The sequence below is a fragment of the Rhinopithecus roxellana genome, chromosome 5 (assembly GCF_007565055.1).
Source record: "Rhinopithecus roxellana isolate Shanxi Qingling chromosome 5, ASM756505v1, whole genome shotgun sequence".
Classification (NCBI taxonomy): domain Eukaryota; kingdom Metazoa; phylum Chordata; class Mammalia; order Primates; family Cercopithecidae; genus Rhinopithecus; species Rhinopithecus roxellana.
This window is the reverse complement of record NC_044553.1, coordinates 35876106-35898288: the sequence shown is the minus strand read 5'-3', so window position 1 is coordinate 35898288 and position 22183 is coordinate 35876106. Positions and strand designations below refer to the sequence as shown.

Genomic DNA, 22183 nt, shown 5'->3' with positions numbered 1-22183 from the left:
TATCAAGCTTAAGAGGAGGACGTTTAAGACTTATATTTTGTCGCGCGCTCTATGGCATTTACTGAATTGTAAATGGTTTCTGGGTAGCAGTCACTCATGATTTAGGGGCCCTCTTCTTGTAAAGCATGATATTTGGATTTCTGATATTAAAAAAAAAAATGAAGCAATTAGGGTACTGCCTGTGCCATGTTTAATATATCACATTTGAAATTTTGTTTGAGCTTAAGATTTTTACATTTGGCACATTTCTAGTTTATTACTATTGTCATCTTATTTTTTATGTGGGCAAAAAAATCTTACTGTTTTAACTTATACTTTTCAGACCACTAGAAAGGTCTATTCATAGTTTTATTACCGATTTGCATTTTTTCTTTTCCATGAATTGCTGTCATATAGCTATTTTCTATGAATCGCAATTATTTGTATTGGCCATAATGGAGTTATACATATTTTCTCCCAGTCTGTTTCTGTCTTTTCACTTTGTGTATGTATGGCATCTCTTATGTAGTTTGTTCTGGGGAGATTTTATGGAATATTCAGAAACCAAACATCTTTCCCTTCCCACAGGATGACCATGTCATTAGACTTTGGCAGTGTGGCACTACCAGCGCAAAATGAAGATGAGGAATATGACAAAGAGGACTACGAAAGAGAGAGAGAGGTAAGTTGTTAAAAAAAAAAAAAAAAAAAAGAGACCCTAAACCCAGTCTTTAACAAGTTTTATTTCTTGATCAAAATTATATCATCTTGTGTCATTTTGAAGGGATTTGGATTTTTTTTTTTTTTAACAACCCTGACCTCTGCTTGCTATTTAGACTGAAAAGGTGGATAAGTGGAATGCTTTTGTTTTTGAGACAAGAATAAAACACAACGTGAATAATGCCATCAGATAAATGGTTAAATTTTTCTTTTCATTTAGGAGGTAATGGTTGACTTTGGAAGTGGCAGGTTAGTTTCTAGGTGCTTGTAACATTGCTATGAACAAGTCTGACAAGGCTCTTTGCTTTGGGTAGTTTACATCCTAGTGGGATGGCAGACAATAAGCAAGTAAACAAGTGAGTAAAGTAATTTGAGTGAGTGATAATATATCATTGATAAATGACAGGAAAACAAACTGGAGTGTTATGAAAGCAATTGGTAGTGGATTGCTGTAGATGGGGTGGTGAGGGAAGGTTTGTGGGAGGAGGCAATATTTGAGCTGAGACTTGACTTATGACAAGGAACCAGCCATGCCGAAGCCTGATGAAGAGCAGTCTAGGCCAAAACACCAATGAGTGTAAGCTGGGAAGTTGGGAAGAGACCCCGTGTATCTGTGGAGCAGCCAGAAGCCCATGGTATTGGGTACATATAAGCCAGTGTTGGGTGGTGGATGTGGGTGTCAGATCATGGAAAGCCGTGATAAGGTGTTTGTATTTTATTCTTAGAGCAATGGGAAGCCAGTGGAGGATTTTAAGCAGGGAAAAGTGATATCATATTTTTGAAGATCTTTCAGAAGGCTGCATGGTGAATAGATTATAGAAGGAAAGGAATAAAAGGGAGAGACCATGTTATTTATATATAAAGTGTTTAGCAGAATACGTGGCACATAGCAAGTGTTCAGTAAATGGTGGCAATAGTAATAGCAGCAGTAGTAGTGTTACTGGTGAAAGTCAAGTTAGTTGTTTTGGTTGTTTTTAGTGTAATTCAAATTTTTTTTTTTTTTTTTTTTTTTGAGACGGGGTCTCACTCTGTCGCCCAGGCTGGAGTGCAGTGGCCAGATCTCAGCTCACTGCAAGCTCCGCCTCCCGGGTTTACGCCATTCTCCTGCCTCAGCCTTCCGAGTGGCTGGGACTACAGGTGCCTGCCACCTCGCCCGGCTAGTTTTTTGTATTTTTTAGTAGAGACGGGGTTTCACCGTATTAGCCAGGATGGTCTCGATCTCCTGACCTTGTGATCCTCCCGTCTCGGCCTCCCAAAGTGTTGGGATTACAGGCTTGAGCCACCGCGCCCGGCCTCAAATTTCTTGATTATCTATGATAAAAGACTTCTTTTGTCCTGACACTATTTTTTATATGATCCATTTTCTAACATGTAAAGAAATCTTTTTTTAGTAGTTATTGGGGACCATTAGTATTAATAGGAAGCAAGGAATAGGGTCAGTTGACTGTTGTTCATGTGACTGGTGGTAGAATTATGGCAGGGATAGAAAACTGGCAACTTGCTGGATTTGGTTCATAGACAGGTATTGTCTTTTAAAAAATTGAATCTGTATTTGAAGATTTGAAAATTTTATGCAGCACTGCAGATTCTCTGGCTTATCTAAAAAACATCCAAAGCTGTGGCCACACCTGGCCTGTATTTACACATGGCAGCAGGCGGGCTGGAGCTGAGCAGTGGCTCTCCTTCCCCAGCTGGCCACGGTCCCCACTTCTCACACAGACATGGGCTTATGCACTCAGACCTGCCTGCTTCACTCTGGTAAATTCTCTGCCAGGTCCCTGAGGGCATTTGAGTTTATGACCCTGAGAGGGTTTCTGGATTTTGGCAGGGCCCCTCACAACAATTGTTGTGGCAAGGATGGGAATGAGGATTTTCTGTTACTTTGAACCTGCAGCATGAGGTTTTCATGACTGGGCTTGGATAGTTGGCTGGGGTTTAGCCACTGGGATTCTTGAGAGGGTCAGTTTAAGTAATCACTACTGTAAAGAAGAAAAAATATTTTGACAGGTGATTTTTCATTGAGAAATATATTAGAGAGATAGGTAGAGTGTTAGAGCTTACTGCCAGTGTATTGTGTGGTTAAAACTTTAGAGGGGATACTAGTCAAGGAGGCAATGAATTCTAGATAATATGGAAAATAGCTATTTGGGATCACTTCTTTGATAGATTGTATGCTGGGATAGGGAATTTCAGGGGAAAAGTTGTTCTGAAAGATCAAGTATCTAAGAATGAGTATTTCCAGCAGAGTGGAAGGATATATAGCTAAATTGACTCTAACATGATTATGGTTAAATTTGTAAAAAGCTTCATGCTAATAAAAATATTTTTACTTTAAAAAATAATTGCTGCAAGGAAAAAAGTGAGATTAGAGGCTAGAGAGGTTCAGCTTTTAGTAACAAACTTCAGAATTGTTCACAAATCTTCAGCTGTATGTATACTTTGTCACTACAAGTTAAAGTAATAAATTGGGTGGTCAAACCCAAGCTTGCATGTGTATCTAGAGGGCTTTTTAACTGTCTCAGTCTTCCTGACCCAGCAATAGCCGAATGGTTCACAGCCTTAAGAGATTAAAGAAAAAAAGCTGTTTTTTCCTGTCTACCTGGTTGGTAGCTTTGGGACTGCGGCTTTGGGATTGTGGCTAGGTTATAACTGTTAGCAGTGGGCTAATGCATATTGCTTTCTCTACTTAGTGAATCACTTTGTGTTCAATTCGCTGATGTGGGAGAAATGCCTTTATCCCTGATGATGTGCTATAAGGCTTACCAGGCATACCGCATCTGACTCATAGTCTACCCTGCTAAGGGTTTGTGAGAGCCTCTCTTGGTACATGGTTGGATAGTCCTGATTTTCACTGTCTGGGATGAAAGGCCAGTTGCTAATACAGCATGTTTTTCCAAGCTGTGTTTAATTTTGTTGCTTTGGTGCCAGTTGGGATTTTGTCCACATGTGCCCATGTCCCAATGAACACACCATTCCAACCTTCATGCCATCCTAATGAGCAGCTTTACAATTATGATTTAGCCTTTTCCATTTCTAGTCTCTCCACTGTTAGCATTGAAGATCAAATGGAGAAAGTGCCTTTAACATTCAGAAAAAGGAAAGGATTTAGTAAATACGTTATTCAATATTTAGAGGATATTTAGACTGGAGGGTCTCAAGCCAGAGACCATCACGAATAGACCCATATTTTGCAAATAAACAAAAAACAAGCAAACAAAAAACAAGAATTTTGTAAAAAAATTCCTATAATCTATTTCTAAAGTGCTACAACTCTTAATGGTACATTAGTAAAAGTTGGCCCACTGTGGCTCAAGGCATAAATGCATGGTAGAGAGGTACATAAACCACAGCTTCTCACAGTGTTTCAACTGAAACTCCATCTCTTAAAAATAGTTGACAGAGCAGATTAGGGTGCAGATCAGCGAGGGTGATGACATCATAGAGATATGTATCATGTCGGTTAATATCCATTAATTGTCACACATTACTTACGTTTCTCCCAACTTACTCGAGGACATTACTTTCGGATGGTACTCTTGAGAGCTGCTGATAATACTTGTCGTTCTTGCTAAGGAGGAGATCTCATCCAAAGCAAACTTTTCTTCGTAAAGCTGTCCCAGAAAATAATTCAGAAGCTCTTGTATTAACTCATTCATAATGTAACAATGTGACTTTGCAAAAATACTCTTCACTTAAAGTCACTATACTTGTGATTGCACAGTCAGATATTGCAGAGATACAGTTTTGTTTTGTTTTGTTTTGTTTTTTTGAGATGGAGTCTCGCTCTGTTGCCCGTGCTGGAGTGCAATCGCGCAATCTCGGCTGGTGCTCCCTCCCGGGTTTGAGCGATTCTCCTGCTCCTGCCTCCCAAGTAGCTGGGATTGCCTGGCTAAATTTTTTTGTACTTTTAGTAGAGACGGGGTTTTGCCATGTTGGCCAGGCTGGTCTTGAACTCCTGACCTCAGGTGATCCAACTGCCTTGGCCTCCCAAAGTGCTGGGATTACGGGTGTGAGCCACTGTGCCCAGCCCCAGATAAAGGTCTTTTTGTAATAAGAATGCTTGTTATAAGCCTCTTAGTTGTTGGTAAAGCCACAGCTTAAGGAAGATTGCCATTTTGGACTCTCACAGTCAGCTGGAGTAGACATGTACTTTCTGCAGTGTCACCAGAAGTAGTTCTGTGATTGTTGTTGGTTCTAGATAGTAAAATCATCTGTTTATGTGTGTATATTCTGGAGCTGGTGATTTGGGGCAGAAATACTTGGTAATCTATGATATCAAGATAGTATTTGCTGATGACGGGTCATTTAGTGATGACATCTTTGAAAATGATCTTGAGTAGAAAGGTAGATGGTTTAAGTAGCAGGTGGCAGATAGAAGCTTGCACCTGGCAATACTGACTTGGTTTCTATATCGGTACTTCTCTAATAGAATAATAAAGCTCCGTTGAGCTTGGCATCACGTATTTTAGAGGCAAGGTTTCCATTGTGTAGCCTTTCTTCCACTTTTTTTTTTTTTTTTTTTGAGACGGAATCTCGCTCTGTTGCCCAGGCTGGAGTGCGGTGGCGCCATCTCGGCTCACTGCCAAGCTCCGCCTCCTGGATTCACGCCATTCTCCTGCCTCAGCCTCCCGAGTAGCTGGGACTACAGGCGCCCGCCACCACACCCGGCTAATTTTTTGTATTTTTAGTAGAGACGGGGTTTCACCGTATTAGCCAGGATGGTCTCGATCTCCTTACCACCCTTCTTCCACTTTTTAACTGCCTTGTTTGATGTAATTACGGAAACATTTTGATATTTTGTTTCCACTAGAGGGAGTTGTAAAGCTAGTATTTGTTTACATTTAGCGTGTATCCATGAAAGCATTATTTAATAATTCATAGTTGAAAATATCAGAATCTTTTAAGAAGTGTACTAAGAAGTCACCTGTTCAAAGGGAATATGACCGTTAGGTATTCCATTTGCTACCCTTTCTCTTGGGAGAAGATTATTGTATGGTTTGTAATTTGAGGCCTCTTGCCTTCATGAATATTGAGGATTATAGGCTCTGAAGATAATCTGTTTAGTTAATTTAAGTTGAAAATCCTAACAGAAGCTTTACATGTTCTCTGTTTTACATTTGCCCCTGAATGTAGGCTTTTGTATGTTCTACATGTGTTATTGCAAAGTGTTTTGTTAAGAAAGTTCTTTGAGTAAAATGCTCTTTTTTTTTTCTTTTTAAGAAAGAAATATGTGAAGTAGAAAGGGAGAGGAGTTTATAGAAAGATTCTGAATTTATTTCAACTGAAGCCTTAGAGTGGTAAATTATCTTTTTTATAGGGAAGGTATCTGTTAAATTTTTAACTCAGTTAATGCACAGTAATATCCTGTTTTGCTTGCAGCCAAAAAGCAGTCTGATGAATTTTAAATTAATGACTAGTACTAAATCTTATCATTTATAAGGATTGTTATTTCTGTTCTTGAATCTGTATTTGGAAGTTTGATAAATCTTTAATGAGGAAAATTTATAGTTTCTAAATTTCTCTATTTGGTAACAGGTAACTTGCATAACTAGATAGGGCAATTTTGTGTTTTATTGCACAGGGTTCAGTGACCAAAAAGCAATTTGACAGTGTATATGAGGAGGGCACACTTTGATCCTGGGAAATGGAAACACTGGAGGATGGATTTTATTCCTAAATGGTCTTATTTAGGAGGACGTCATTTAGCTTTTCTCGGCCCTGAAACTTATAGAAGCCAGGGAATATGACCCGGCTATGCCAAAGAACTTGATGGATAAATTTTTTGAAGATGAATTTTAAAATGTTAGCATATATGTAAAATATCTTGCAAGACTCTAAATACTATAGGGATGATTTTGCTAGTTGATGTTTATGTGTGGATCCAGAGGCATTTTGATTAGCTGATTGCTTATACTCAAATTAATTTTTCTCTGTGGATGCCAGTTTTGTGGTGTCACAAAGCTACAATAACTGCTGAATTATTATGTAGTTTTTTGTTTTTGTGTGGGGGGAAAAAAAAGGCACCCCTGGATTTTAAGGCTATGTACTTGAACCTCACTGAAGGTTTAGAAGAAAATATTCTTTCTGTTCAGAAGTCTTTACTTAATATAGGTATAAAAGATTTGTTTTATTTTTCCTTTTGTAACATGTGGGGGTAGTCTTTTGCCTTAAAGCAGTGATGCATGATTATAGACAACAAGTGGTACTACTTTTAAAAGACCTCATAGATGCGATTTTTTTCTCTAGTGCATTTGTGTCTTTGTAGAATTGCTTTGCTACCTTTCATTTGAGGCATGTCATATACAAATATGTTGATGTGTCCTGTTTTGTTTTTCATATTGTGTCTTTTGTATTTCTTGTTTTTTATATCTCTCAGTCAACTTTGATATGGCTAATTCTCAAAATGATTTTTCAAGTACCTTGCATGTGGAGGTGAGCAATACATGAGGGTCTTGCGTGTTCATGTTAGCATTAAACAGATTTAAAGATGAAGATAACTTTTCATGGAAGAAAGTATCTTTCTCTTGTTGCATCTTTAAAAAAAAATGGATTGAGAAAACCTTTTTAAAAAAACCCATCCAGTGAATATGAGAAATAAATATAGATGAAGAAGTATTCCCACGCACCTCCAACATACTCTATTCCGATTTCCAAATTTTATTTCACCAAAGCTCAGTTAAGAATTTGGGGCATTCCTTTCAGACCTTCCATAAAATATATTTATTCAGCTTTTACTATACATATTTTGTTTAAGAAAGTTTTTTTTTTTTTTTTTTTTTGTAATTCTTAACATTATACTCAGATATGTTTTATGGCCACATTTCATTTCTTTTGTATTAATGACAGGTAAAGTGGAAAAAAAATAACCTGCTATAGACCAGGGAGCATCACATTTTTTTTTTCCTGAAAGGTTTTACAGAGTATTTAAGGTCTTTAAAATCCACTTGCATAATGTTATGGGTTTGATTTATGTACTTTGGAGGGATGTAATCAAGTTGTTAATTAAACTGGTGCTTAGTTTCTTAAAGAGAAGTAGTTAGAAACAGTTTCCCAAAAAAGTATTTAGTAACATAATATTTGATCTTCTAATTGTTGCTTAATTTAAGATATATATATTGGGATTTTTAGGGTAGTATTATTATATTGGGTTTTGAAGAAAGACAATTGCAGATAGTTATTGAAATCCTAAAAGTTATGGCATTATGTCTTACAGAATAGCTGATTTATTCATCTTTTTATCATACTTGAAATTTGAATGAATTAACTTTGTCTATCTAGTTTATATAATAAGCAGAATGCTAAAACTGATTTTTTTCTAGAAAAAATAATAGAGATAAATCAAATATTTAATATCAGATGTAGTGTTATGCTTTTGCATGTGCTATCTATAGAAAACAGTCTTCCAACTCTTCTTTTACTCAGATGTTGTATGAGAGCAGAGTATTGTGTATCTTTTCATCTTTGGAATTAGATCTCTACTAATTAGTGACGCCCCCAGGTTTCCACAGGTTTCTACATTATCAGAGCATTTAAGGGTTTCTAGGCCACCTGCTGCTGCTGCTGTTCTCATCACCTGGCCAGAGTGCATCTGGCTACCCACATTCCCTGTGGGATGTCTAATTGACAATTCCCCAAGGTCTGATTACTGGCAAAACAGCATTCTGAGACTTAGTCAGCCTGCCCTGTGATAACATAATACACTGATTGTACCATTATTGTGACTTGCTGTGTTTCCACAAAAAAGTTTTTTAATTCTACTGTATGTGTATTTAAATCTTAGACCTTTGTTTAAAAAAAAAAAAAAAAAAGCCTTCTGATATAAATCCTAAAATTATGCATTCCCCTTTACCCAAGTGCAATGATGAATATAATTTGTGTGGTACTTAAGAAGTTAATTAAAGGAGGGAATTACGAACTTCTTTGACCTCTACAGTAAAAACCCACTTGTTCCAAGGCAGCTTTGGCTTGGTGTCTTGTGTTTAAGTTGGTATGATATTGATGCAGCCCTTTTGACTCAGTTGCAGCGGTTACTCACAGACCTTCCCCATGACATGCTGGATGACGACCTCTCCTCTCCCGAGCCCCAGTATTCGGACTGCAGCGAGGATGGCACAGACAGAGAGTAAGCACCTGAAGGCACTTTCACGTGTATATCGCAATTCTATAAGTCTTTTTCTTTTGATGAAGATGAATAATTACATGATTATAAAATTATAAATTGATTCTTAAAATTTTGGGTGAAGGTTGGAGGGAAAAATGTTAAAATCTTGGGGTTCTTTGTGTTATCTGTGTACAAATAAATGATAGGCTTTACATCGAAAGTATTCCTTTTTCTCAAGACCACATCATCCTGAGCAATTGGAGATGAGCTGGAATGAGCAAATGCTGCCCAAATCTCAAAGTGTAAATGTAAGTATCTGGTGTGATGGTGACGTTGATGAGGGTGGGAATGGATTTTCGTGCTTTTGTTTTACTCTTGTTATCTAATAGGACTATAATGACATTCAGAGTTTATATGCTGGAGAAAAATGTGGCAATGTCTGGGAAGAAAACAGAAGTAAAACTGAAGACCGACATCCTGTGTACCATCCTGAAGAAGGTGGAGATGAAGGTGGAAGTGGTTATAGTCCTCCAAGTAAATGTGAACAGACTGATTTATATCACCTTCCTGAAAACTTTAGGCCATATACCAATGGTCAGAAGCAGGAATTTAATAACCAACCAACCAATGTAATTAAATTTTCAGATCCTCAATGGAACCATTTTCAGGTATTGTAAAACCTTGACTTTGAAGAACTTGTGTGTGTGTGCACACACATTTGCGTGATGTTTGTATGTGTTCAGGAAATGTATGTGAGTGCAATGGTAAGATGATTTAACCACACAAAGTTCTGAGAGGGCACTTATGCAGGTTTATGGTGAATTAGTCATGGTATTTTCTGTTTACAGTCTAATACAATCATGATCTTAAGTCAGAAGTTTAAAATAGAGGCTCTTTGGACACAGTTGATTAAACATTAAAAGTTAATTCTGCCAAAGAATAACTATCCTCGTTTACTGCTGCTTCGACCACTGCACTGTGCTTTAGTGAGAAGCTATGTTCAGGTCTCTTATTGTAGTTTTTAAAGCAGTAATTCTGGGTAGGTGACATTTAATTTCCTCAATTTTCTTGCTTACCACTCATAACAAATTTTAGGTTAAACACGTCAAAGCTGGTATCTGTTTTGTATGGTGATATAACAGTAGACAGGATGAATGTGAAGGAAAAAACGAAAACCCTTGTTTTTCCTGTGGGAGAGTTTAATGAAGTAAGACCTCAGGATATAGTTAGTTGCTTCTTAGAATTTCTCGATGACAGCAAATACCTCAACAGCTAGTCTGTGTCACACAATGACAGGATGGATTTTTTAGGGCTGTTAAGCGGTTATTTTCTCTTAATTCTATCTCTGTAGAATGTTATTCATCCCGTAAGAGTTACCGAATATTTATTAGTTATGAGGCACTGTATTCCATGTTCATGTTATTGAATATGTGCATTTTTATGTTCCCAAGATGTTGGCATAATCTAAATCATTTGTAATAAAATATTTGTATATAGTCTTATTAGAATTCTTGGGTTTTATTTATAAAATTGCCTTCATTGTGTGCTCAAAAGTAGAATTTAGTTGTCTATAAATTATGTATTGCAGACTTTCAATTAATATTGTTAAATAACAATAAGTGCTACTTTTGAGCAGATATATGTGTGTGTGTGTGTGTGTGTGTGTGTGTGTGTGTGTGTGTATAAAACTTTGTAACTGTACCAAAAGTAAGTTCTGTAACATAAAATTTAGGTGTCTAATTCAGATAATTTTGGAAGAAAAGGCCAAATCTTAATTGTCAGTTTCATTTGTTGTCTATAATAGCAATTTGGTTCATCACAGGGTCCCAGTTGTCAAGGTTTGGAACCGTATAATAAAGTGACATATAAACCTTATCAGTCTTCTGCCCAGAATAATGGCTCACCAGCCCAGGCGATAACAGGAAGTGACACATTTGAAGGCCTGCAACAACAATTTTTAGGAGCTAATGAGAGTAGGTATCAAGTTTATATTTATTTTTTAATACCACATAATTGGGGAAATTTGAACACACAGTGAATATATGAGCACATTCAAGAGATTATTATTTTTTGAGTATGACAATAGAATTGTGCTTGATATTTCAAAGAGCCCTTATTTTTAGAGATATATACTAAAGAGTATTTATGAATAAACTGACATGAAGTCTAGGATTTACTTTAAAATAATATACTGTTGAGGGGTAATGTTGGGTGGGAATATAGATGGAGCTGAATTGGCCATGAGTTCATAATTGTTGAATCTGAGAAATAGGTTTGCCTAGATTCATCATATTATTCTCTTTACTTTCTTATATATTTGAAATTTTCCATTAGGAAAAGTTAAAAGACATTTTCTCAAGTTTATATTTCAGTCATTCTAGTTTAAGTCTTTTCTCCTCATTTGTATAGTAGTTAGTATCCTCACCTATCATACAGGAGACCAGGGCTCATTTGAAATTTAAAAAAAATTTAAAAAGACTTTTTATGAACTTTATATATATTTTTTTGACTGAAGCCTAATTTGGAAAATGAAACATAGTTTTTAGTCTCAGATTTTTGACTATATAGAAGTATAATTTAATATATCAGCACTATCATCAACTTTTTTGTTTCGATTTTAGTTTTTAGTGTAATAATTAGTCAACTCTGATACAAATTACTTTATAGTTCAGAATTACTTAGATACCAGATTCAGTCATGTGACATTTGCCAAATTTTTTTTGTATAGTATGTATATAAATATGAGAATGAAAAAAGTGCTTATAGCTGCTACAGAATTTTGAGATGCAATGCTAGTATCAAAAAACAAAAATCCCAAAATATAAACCCATATAGTGACTGTCCTGAATTACTCTTGTCATACTCTCTGGCATACTAAATAGCTTCTAATTATTGTGCATATTGAAGAGCCAGTGTAATTCTAGAGTGTGACAGCAAGTGTTTTTGTTTTATTTTTTTGTTTCCCTTTAATTAGTAGGGGAAAAGTCATACTGGATATTCCGGCTTGCCTGAGCTATACCAAAGAGAAAACTGGACTTTTGGGTTGTGACTTCATAGTGTTGCTTCCATCTTACACTGGGACAGCAGGGTAGTTACAGGGGGAGGCCCAGAATTCATTTTGCCCTAACGGAGTCAACAGCAAATATGAGGATGGCCTCTCTTTGTTCTTCCGTTTTTTGTGGAATGAGGAAGTGGACCGTGTATATGACATAACTGGTTTTAGGTTGAGTAAATGAACCTCACAGCAGTGGCCTGACATCTCCTTAGTGTTTACTCTTTCAGTTCCCTTGAAAAGTTGCATTTGTATCTCCTGGTCTTTCTGCATATAAAAACCTTTCCTCGTGTTTCTTAACAGTCTGCACTTCTTCAAGTTGAGTTAGTTACACATTTGTCTAAATTTGACATTTGGAAGTTAATTAAATAATGGTAGTGCCAATTTAGTGATTATAGTTTCTTAGCAACAGTAGTTAAAAAAAAAAACAAGTTCGGAGAGAGATGGGGCTAGCTCTACTATAAGATCTATGAAGTGTTTGACTTGTATAAACTTTTCAGTCTTTAATTTTCTTTATTTAACCAGATCTCTTTTTAAAAAGAGGACGGAATTATTTAGTTAGCAAGTGGTTAAAACTCAGTAAATGCATTTATTTCTGATTGTAAGCTTACAGAAACATTGTTCTAGCAGGAAGTGAAGAATATTTATCATTATGTAGTTGAAGCATACCTACCAATCCTTTTTTTCCTTTTTTTTCTCTGACTCTTTTTAAAGTGGTCCCCAAATGACTAGTTGTTTCTAAAACAAGACTTCAAAATCTGTTTGTTTTTTTTTAATTTTGGATTTGAGGAGTACATTTGCAGGTTTGTTACATGAGTGTATTAAATAATGCTGGGGTTTGGCTTCTAGTGAACCCATTACCCAAATAGTGAACACACTACCCAATGGATAGTTTTCCAACCCTTCTCCCCCCGCCCCAAATTCTTGATTAATCTATTCACTAGCTAATTAATTCAGTTATGTGCCAGCATCAATATAAATATTATGTTTTCCCCACTCCTACCTAAAATAAAATATTTTGAGGCTATCTAGAAATTTTCTTTAAGAATGATTTTATAGAAGCTGATGTACTTGTTTTTAATTTTCTGAGAGCATATTACTTTATTTCATTGCAGTTGTTATATACTGATTTTTAATTGGCTAAAATGGTAACCCTGGTGATTCAGGGTTATAACTTAAACCCGTGACTTTCAAACTTTTCTAGCAGTGACCCACTGTAAGAACCATATTTTTTTATTGTGATATGGTCTACAACATATATCTATATGAACAGGTATATATAAATGAAACAAGTTTCACAAAATAAGACTGATTCTTACTACATGATACAATCTGATACATTCTATTTTATCGCTCTTTTTTTAATCCTAGTCACAATTCACTGAATTGATTTCATGATGCTCTGAAAAGTTGTAGTCACAGTTTGAAAAACACTGCTTTAAATGACTATAAATTTATATTTTGGTATGTTTTTATCTAATAAATTGTCTTTAATTCCCAGACTCTGCAGAAAATATGCAGATTATTCAACTTCAGGTTCTTAACAAAGCAAAAGAGAGACAACTGGAGAACTTGGTTGAAAAGTTAAATGAAAGTGAACGCCAAATTCGATATCTGAATCACCAGCTTGTAATAATAAAAGGTAAGATGCTGAACGCTGTCATTTATGGGGTATACTGAGCTAGATATCTTGTTTCCAGTAACCTCATATTAACTACGAAGCTTAGAGAATAAAAGCACTTGGTCAGAGGGCTCATAGTGAGTGAGGCATAACAAAATAAAACCCAGGATTTCTGAGTGTTGGCCTTGGATTACTTCTCTTTGGAACACACTGTTTTGGAGGTCAGGTGTGGCTTATGCCCATAATCCCAGCACTTTGGGAGGGGCCACGGTGGGCAGATCACTTGAGATCAAGAGTTCAAAACCAGCCTGGCCAATGTGGTGAAACCCTGTCTCTACTAAAAATGTAAAAATTAGCCAGGTGGTGGCAGACATCTATAATCCCAGCTACTTGGGAGGCTGAGGCAGGAGAAGGAGAATCGCCTGAACCCGCAGGTGGAGGTTGCAGTGAGCGGAGAAAGCGCCACTGCACTTCAGCCTGGGTGACAGAGTGAGACTCTGTCTCAAAAAAAAAAAGACACACTATTTTGGAGTCCTCATTTTTTCCCTTTTCTCACTTAGGCTTTTAGAATTGTTGAACATTATTTAACTGTACTGATGGCATTCTGTCCTAAAAAGTTGTTGATTCCTTATGTCATTACTCTGGATGAAGTATTCCAACTTTCAAAGTGATTTGTGTTTAGTTTGCACTGCAACGTTTTCTGAGGCTACAAATTAGCGTAAATGTTTTAATCCAAATAAGAGTTAGTGATTGTGAAGTGCCATGTCTGGGATAAACACAAAAATACAGACTCAAATTATAATTGTTTACTTCTTATGCTTTCCCTAGTTTTGGTCCACATTGAACTTTCATTTGTAGAATAATTTTGTGATTGAACTCTAGCTCATTCAAATTTAATTGATGGTGAAAATGTCTCTTTCTGTAATGCTCGTAACATTTATTTTGAGAGAAGAACTTGTGAGCTGTTATAGCAAAGTACGTGGGAAGAATTTAACATTAGGTGAATTAAAGAGTTCACTGCAAGTGGGCTGGGCGTGGTGACTCACGCCTGTAATCCCAGCACTTTGGGAGGCCTAGGTGGGCACATCACGAGGTCAGGAGATCGAGATCATCCTGGCTAACGTGGTGAAACCCAGTCTCTACTAAAAATACAAAAAAATTAGCCGGCCGTGGTGGCGGGCGCCTGTAGTCCCAGCTACTCGGGAGGCTGAGGCAGGAGAATGGCGTGAACCCGGGAGGTGGCGCTTGCAGTGAGTCGAGATCAGGCAACTGCACTCAAGCCTGGGCGACAGAACGAGACTCCGTTAAAAAAAAAAAAAGAGTTCATTGCAAGTATGTGTAGGATAATTAGTCCTCAGATAACTTCTTTGATTAGCAGGGGTTTGTCCCCAAAAGGGATGCAATAATATTTTTAAAGGAAGTAGTTCTGCTTCTCTAAAAAAATTTTTTTGGTGTCAGGATTTTTTTTTTTTAAATTTTTAATTTTAAATAATTTCTTTATTTGGGACTGGGTGAGGTGGTTCACGCCTGTAATCCCAGCACTTTGGGAGGGTGAGGTGGGTGGATCACTTGAGGTTAGGAGTTCAAGACGAGCCTAGCCAACATAGTGAAACCCCATCTCTACTAAAAATACAAAAATTATCTGGGAGTGGTGGCAGGTGCCTGTAATCCCAGCTACTCGGAAGGCTGAGGTTGTAGTGAGCCACGATCGTGCCACTGCACTCCAGCGTGGGTGACGGAGCGAAGCCCTGTCTCAAAATAAATAAATAAATAAATAAATAAATAAATAAATAAATAAATAATTTGGTTTTCTCTAAATCAACTAAAGTTCATTTTTCTGGATTAAATTTAATTCAACAACATTTATATATGATACAGATGTGATATCTGATAGGGCTTGTGACATTGGGGGTCCCTCTACAGTAACATTATTTATATAAACATGTTTAATACCATAGATGAAAAGGATGGTTTGACTCTCAGCCTTCGAGAATCACAGAAACTCTTTCAGAATGGAAAAGAAAGAGAGATACAGCTTGAAGCTCAAATAAAAGCACTGGAGACTCAAATACAAGCATTAAAAGTCAATGAAGAACAGGTACATATTTTAACTTATGTATGGTAAAAAAGTTAAAAGTTTAGTTATTTAACAAAACTTTTTGTAGGGTAAGACTAAATTTAGAAGAACTTTGAAGTTATTGACAAAGCATTAGAACTTAAATTTCCTGACGGAAATAGTTTCCTTCAGAATTGGTATCCCAAGAAGCTTTTTTAAAATTTTTATTTTTATTCTTCCTGCTGCTTCTTCATTTGGAGAACTGTTCTTTAGACTTGAGTTTAAAGTGGTGACACATTCAGCTTGTTTGATTAATGAGATAGCCATTTGATTTTTGGAAATAGTCATAAGTCATTGGTAGCTAAGCCTGGTGGTGGTTGATTCATTTTTTGGCAGAAGGCAGGGTTAAAAATGAAAGTGACGGCCGGGCGCGGTGGCTCACACCCAGCACTTTGGGAAGCCGAGGTGGGCGGATCACCTGAGGTCAGGAGTTCGAGACCAGCCTGGCCAACATGGTGAAACCCCGTCTCTACTAAAAATACAAAAATTAGCCGGGCGTGGTGGCAGGTGCCTGTAATCCCAGCTACTCGGGAGGCTGACACAGGAGAATCACTTGAACCTGGGAGGCAGAGGTTGCATGCAGTGAGCTGAGATTGCTCCATTGCACTCCAGCCTGGGGGATGAGAGTGAGACTTCCTCTCAAAAAAAAAAAAAAAAAGAAAATGACTATGAAATAATGAGCTTGGTTTTGCCTGAGACTTGTAGCTAAGTCTGAGGATGGTTTAATGAAAGAGTTTAAACAGTGTTGTCTCATGTCTGGCTCCTCCTCATCCTTCAGGTCTTAGCTAAAAACAGTCACCTTTTCAGAGGACGTCTTATTCACTTTATATGTAAGGTACCCCATAGCTGCATCCTCCAACTCACCTTCGTTGCGCCATATTCTATTACTCTATAACTATCTGAAATGATCTCATTTGTTTACTTGTTATTTATTGTCTCTTCCCACTAGAAAGTAGTAAGAGCTTAGACCTTTTCTGTGTGGTCATTATGTCCTTAGTGCTTAGAACCCTGCCTGGCACAAATTATCTATGTCATTCAGTGGATGGATCTCTTAGCAATGAAAGCAGTATGCAATATATAGGCAATCTCTGGAATAGAATGAAGAATAATTCTCTTTTGAAATTTTAATTTTTGTATGTAATATAGATTATTTTTAACTTTTTGGAAACCAATGGTTACTAGATTAAAAAGTTAAGTTGCTTTTATGTAGTGAAAGGTTATAATTTTGTAATCTTTTTATGTAAGCAGCAGAATCACCAAGTGTATTAGTTTCCTATTGCTGCTGTAACATGACCACAAATTCAGTGGTTTAAAACAACACAAATTTATCTCACAGTTGTGGAGGTCAGAAGTCTGACATGGATGTCACTCGGCTAAAATCAGGGTGTCGGCAAGGTTGCATTGCTTTCCGGAGGCTTTAGGGGAGAATCCATTTTCTTGCTATTTCCAACTTTTAGAGGCCACCTGTGTTCCTTAGCTTGTGGCCCATTTCCATCTTCGAAGCCAGCAATGAATGGCTGGTTAATAAGTCTTTCTGGTTCTGACTTTTCTGCCTTAGTTTTCCTCATTTATGGACCCTGTGGTCACATTGGGCCCACTTGGATAATCCAGGCTACTCACCTTATTTTAAGGCAGTCTAATTAGCAATATTAATTCCATGTACAATCTTAGTTTTCCCTTGCCATGTAATATAACTTATTCACAGGTTTTGGGGATTAGGACATGGGCATTTCGGGGGTCTATGATTTGGCCTACAATACCAACTGTGCAGTTAGAGCTTTGAAAACTTTGTTTTTAAAAAGTGACCATTGGCAAGTTTCATCAGTCTTTCAAGGAACAGTTGTCATTTCTCTATGACCTAACAATTGGGTTACCCCACACTTTGGTCATAGAGCAATGCAAACAGCACTGGGGCCATCACAGCAGCGCAGATTCCGTGCCTGATAGCCACATTCACCATGCTGCGCAAAATCCTCTTTCACTCCCCTCAGGTAACTACCAAATGTATTTTCTCAGGGAACATTGTTTCCAACAACTATGGGCCTGGAGGTTCCCAGCTAGGAACGTTTTAATAGGCTTGAGCCATGATGAGTGGAGACCCCTTCTCTACTCTCATTAAAACATGCTTGAGTTTTAGTGTATAGTAAAAGTAAAAGTTTATTGACAGCACAGAGCTAAAATACTCTGTGTATATTTTAAATATGGATATCCTGTGTGTATTACTAGATGATCAAGAAGTCCAGAACAACTGAAATGGCTCTGGAAAGCTTGAAGCAGCAGCTGGTGGACCTTCATCATTCTGAATCACTTCAACGAGCTAGAGAACAGCATGAGAGCATTGTTATGGGCCTCACAAAGAAGTACGAAGAGCAAGTATTGTCCTTACAAAAGAATTTGGATGCCACAGTCACCGCACTTAAAGAACAGGTTGGGATGATTTCAAATCAGCAACTGTTATCAACAAGTAAAGCTGGTTAAATTTTGTAATTGATATTTTATGGTTCATCATATAGAAATCTTGAATGTTTGTAGTAAATGTTAGATTGTGTGGGACGTGAGTGAAACTTAAAAGCCAGTGATATTGGCTGGACACAGTGGCTCATGCCTGTAACCCCAGCACTTTGGGAGGCCAAGGCGGACGGATCACCTGAGGTCAGGAGTTCAAGACCACCCTGACCAACATGGTGAAACCCTGTCTCTACTAAAAATACAAAAAAAAGAATTAGCCAGGTGCAGTGGTGCACGCTTATAATCCCAGCTACTTGGGAGGCTGAGGCAGGAGAATCGCTTGAACCTGGGAAGTGGAGGTTGCAGTGAGCTGAGATTGCACCACTGCACTCCACCCTGGGCGACAGAGTGAGACTCCATCTGACCAAAAAAAAAAAAAAGCCAGTGATATTTTAATCTGAGAATACATCCTAAAAATATACTTTTGGAAACCCTACTTCTTCTTATATGATTATTAGTACTTTCTCAACTTTCACATTACTTGTCCTTTATTTGTAGAGTATTTGTGCATATTGTTTATATGGTCCTAGAATAAATCCAGACCAAAACAAATGAGTCTGCCAGCGGCTGGCTGGAAACTGAGAGGTTACCTTGGAAGCTTAATCGGTAGAAAGCCTTACTTGAGTCTCCCAGCATTTGGTAATTCACCTGTCAATACAGTCTGTCGAGAAATGATTCTTGGGAGAAAAGTAAATTTTGAAGACAGTATAATTTATAAAATAAAGAAGACAGCCTGATGAGATTAATCAGATTTGAATCTTAAAGAGATGTGTATCTTGAGCATATTGCATAGTGAATTTTTATTATTTTCACTCAAGGGGGAATAAAATATTGAAAGCTAAATGTGAGTCAGGTGGTGAGTTTGCTTGTGCTCCATAACTCTAGGTAATCACTTGAGTGAATAACATTTCAGAATGCATTTTTCTTAACATAATTTCAAAATTGATTTGAGGGTATGGAAAATTTCACCACACTTAAAATTCATGCTGATTTGGGTTATTTCTGACCTGTATAGCTGCCTCTAATTTTTCCATGCTTTTAGGTAGAATTATATAGGAGTGCGTTACTGGCAATAATTGTTTGTGTATCATTTTATTTTATTTTTACATGTATTTACATGAGTTTTTATTATATCTATTTCATTATGTATTTATTTTATATAGAAAAAAACATTGTGAATTTGATCAATGTGGAGGATATATAGGAGTAGGGAAAGATGAAGGCCAGTTATGGTGGCTCATGGCCGTAATCCCAGCACTTTGGGAGGCTGAGGCAGCTGGATCACTTGAGCCCATGAGTTCGAGACTAACCTGGGCAAAATAATGAAACCTTGTCTCTACAAAAAAAAAAAAATAAACAATTAGCTGGGCATGGTGGCATGCGCCTGTAGTCCCAGCTACTTGGGAGGCTGAGGTGGGAGGATTGCTTGAGCTCAGGAGGTCGAGGCTGCAATGAGCTGTGAGTGAGACTCTGTTTCCAGAAAAAAAAAAAAAAAAAGCCTATCCCAAATTATTGAAAAGTCTGCTTTATAGAATATTTAAACAAATAAAATTTGAGATGTCACTTCATGAATTTTTATTTTATTTATTTTATTTTAAAGTTAATTTTGGCCAAACACAGGGTAACACTGAAGTTAGTTGGACTTGGACAGTAGCCCTTCTTGGATGACTAGAGAAGAGTGGATCCTGGTGGCTTTTCCTTATTGGGTTCAGGGTCTCCATTCTCTGTTGACTTCAACACGGTTTCATTAGGGATGGATTGGAAGGAATTTATCATGTTTTCTACTCCTGTGCCCACTGCATTCTCTGTTGTCCACTGCTCCCCCCCTTCAATAGAAGAACTCTACACTAAAGTGAGAACAAATTCTTGATTCTGTGCTGGGTGGGCTTCAGACTCCTCAACCCATAAATTGAAGGTGTTAAAGTATTTTCCCACTGTTATGTTCTTTTACTTTGTTTTTTGTTTTGTTTTGTTTTTTAACAGAGCATGGCACTGATGTTAGGCTCTGCATATAATTGCATAGCTGCTTTGCAAAGTGGTGATTCCAAAGTGCCTAACAGAAGCCCAGACCTCAGCATCATGCCACATACCCATGTATAACACACCTGTACACATACCCCTGAATCTAAAAATTAAAAAAAAAGTCTGTAACTAGTATATTTTGAGAAATTTATGGATCGTAAAATTAAGAGTTTTTCTTAAGACACCAGCTTTTCTGGGTAGAAAAGATTGTATGCACTCACAATATATTATAATAGTTCTCTTTTTTTTGACTGATTTTCCCTTGAATTTTTTTAGTGAGACAGAAAAGATGAAAGAAATGGCTTCTTGGAGCTCACAGTGTTCCTCCAGTGTCATAATTCTCTCCCAGTAAATTGTCTCCTGGGCTCTCTCCATCAAACTGACTTTTACCTCCTGCCATTCATAGAAGTGTCATGTTAAGATCTCTGATTATCTCCTTGTTGATATATTACTTTTTTCCTTCTGTCTCCTTGAAATCTTCAGCTTTTGGTGAAGTCATGGACTTCGGTTTCTATGTCATAACCTTCTACCTTTTCTTTAATGTTATATTTAAAGGCTCCACTTTGCACACTTTCTGTTGGCTTAGAGACTCCCACAGACTTCTCTGTGTGTAGTCCAGTCCTCATTTTCCTGTGCACTAGAACCCTGTCCAGTTCTTTTCCCTCCCACAGATTCAGCTGTCATCTCTATCATCTCTCTTTCTTTCTTTTTTTTTTTTTTTTGTGAGATGGAGTCTTGCTCTGTTGCCCAGGCTGGAGTTCAGCCGTCATCTCTTTATCATTACACTTGTCTCAGTCTTGAAAAATGTCTGCCCATATCAATCTTGAACTACTCAAGCTAATCATGGCCAGTGTTGAACTACTCGTCCTTTTTTGATTTTTGGTATTAAAACTTTAAAGTTTTATGAGTATGATCTGTTTTCCTGAACTTGTCAACAGGATACACCATAGTTTAATTGGTTGTAACATATAATCAAATTATTGGCAGAATCTGCCTTTTCTTTACAATTTTTTTTATACCTACCTTTTGTTTAACTTTGTTTGGTAGTTCCCAGTCCCTCGTTAACACTATTGTGACCTCCTCAGAATATAAATATTAGCTGTCTCCCCACCCCTTCTTGCTGTCATTACTGTCATGCTGTCATTAATATGAGCTCATTCATTGTGTTTGCCACGTTACTTTGGCGCTTTAGAACCAGGTTTCTCAAGCTGGCCTGGAATTAGCAGCAGTGTGCCAGGAGGTTTGCAGTGCTGAATAAACATGGACTAGTTTCCAGAAGCTTCATTTTGCTCAAAAATTTAGTAGAAAAAATTTAAAGCAAACACAGCTTCATTATGAAATAGAATACAAAATTCACATGAATTTTTAAGCTAAAATGGGAGACTTCGGAGTCTCTTTGCTTCAAGGTACTTCTGTGTTACTACTCTTATGGAATGTACCTTGTGTTAGTATCCTTAAGGTATTATTGGGCTTTAGGTTATACTATGGATCAGGCAGCAAAAGCCTAAGGCCTTTTCTCTACTTCAAAGCCCTTTCTCAGTATTCTTCCTATTTCTTATTTTCTTTAGGTTTTCTCGGGTAATTTCAATTAATTAACTTAATTCACTCCTCTGCCTCTCACATGCTCTGCTGTTTGCCTGGAATTCAGCCTTTGTAGTCATTTTTGAAAGACAGGTGATAATTTCGACAGTGTATTTGTTCTACCTGGACTCGGGGATCTCGTGGTTCATTACACCCACATTTTCTTTTGGAAGAAACTTGAGTATATTGCATACACACTCTGTATTTTACGTAATCCCATATAGTTACACACATACACATACACATTTACCCTATTTTTCTTTGTCATTTATTTTTCAAGTGTTTATTACAGCACTTGATATGTCTAAGGCACTGCAGAAGCACCTTCAAGGGGGCTATTAAGAGAAGTAAGACATCTAAAAGGAGAAAGATAAGAGAGAAATAGATCAAGTTTAACAGAATTTCAGAGGAGGGAAAGATTATTTATGGCTGCTTCTTAATGGAATGAACTTTTGGCTACTTAGAATACAGTGAGTTTTCATG

General features: G+C 37.2%; 1 protein-coding gene across 1 annotated transcript in view; it reads left to right on the top strand.

The window, feature by feature from the left end:
• CEP152 (centrosomal protein 152) overlaps positions 1-22183 on the top strand; it is a 74540-nt gene that overhangs the window by 5310 nt on the left and 47047 nt on the right. The window contains exons 2-9 of the mRNA XM_030931683.1: positions 568-661; positions 8718-8821; positions 9039-9108; positions 9190-9468; positions 10605-10773; positions 13354-13494; positions 15432-15571; positions 17816-18016. Coding sequence (XP_030787543.1) covers positions 569-661; positions 8718-8821; positions 9039-9108; positions 9190-9468; positions 10605-10773; positions 13354-13494; positions 15432-15571; positions 17816-18016 — 1197 coding nt within the window. The 5' untranslated portion in view covers position 568. The remainder of the gene's footprint in view (positions 1-567; positions 662-8717; positions 8822-9038; positions 9109-9189; positions 9469-10604; positions 10774-13353; positions 13495-15431; positions 15572-17815; positions 18017-22183) is intronic.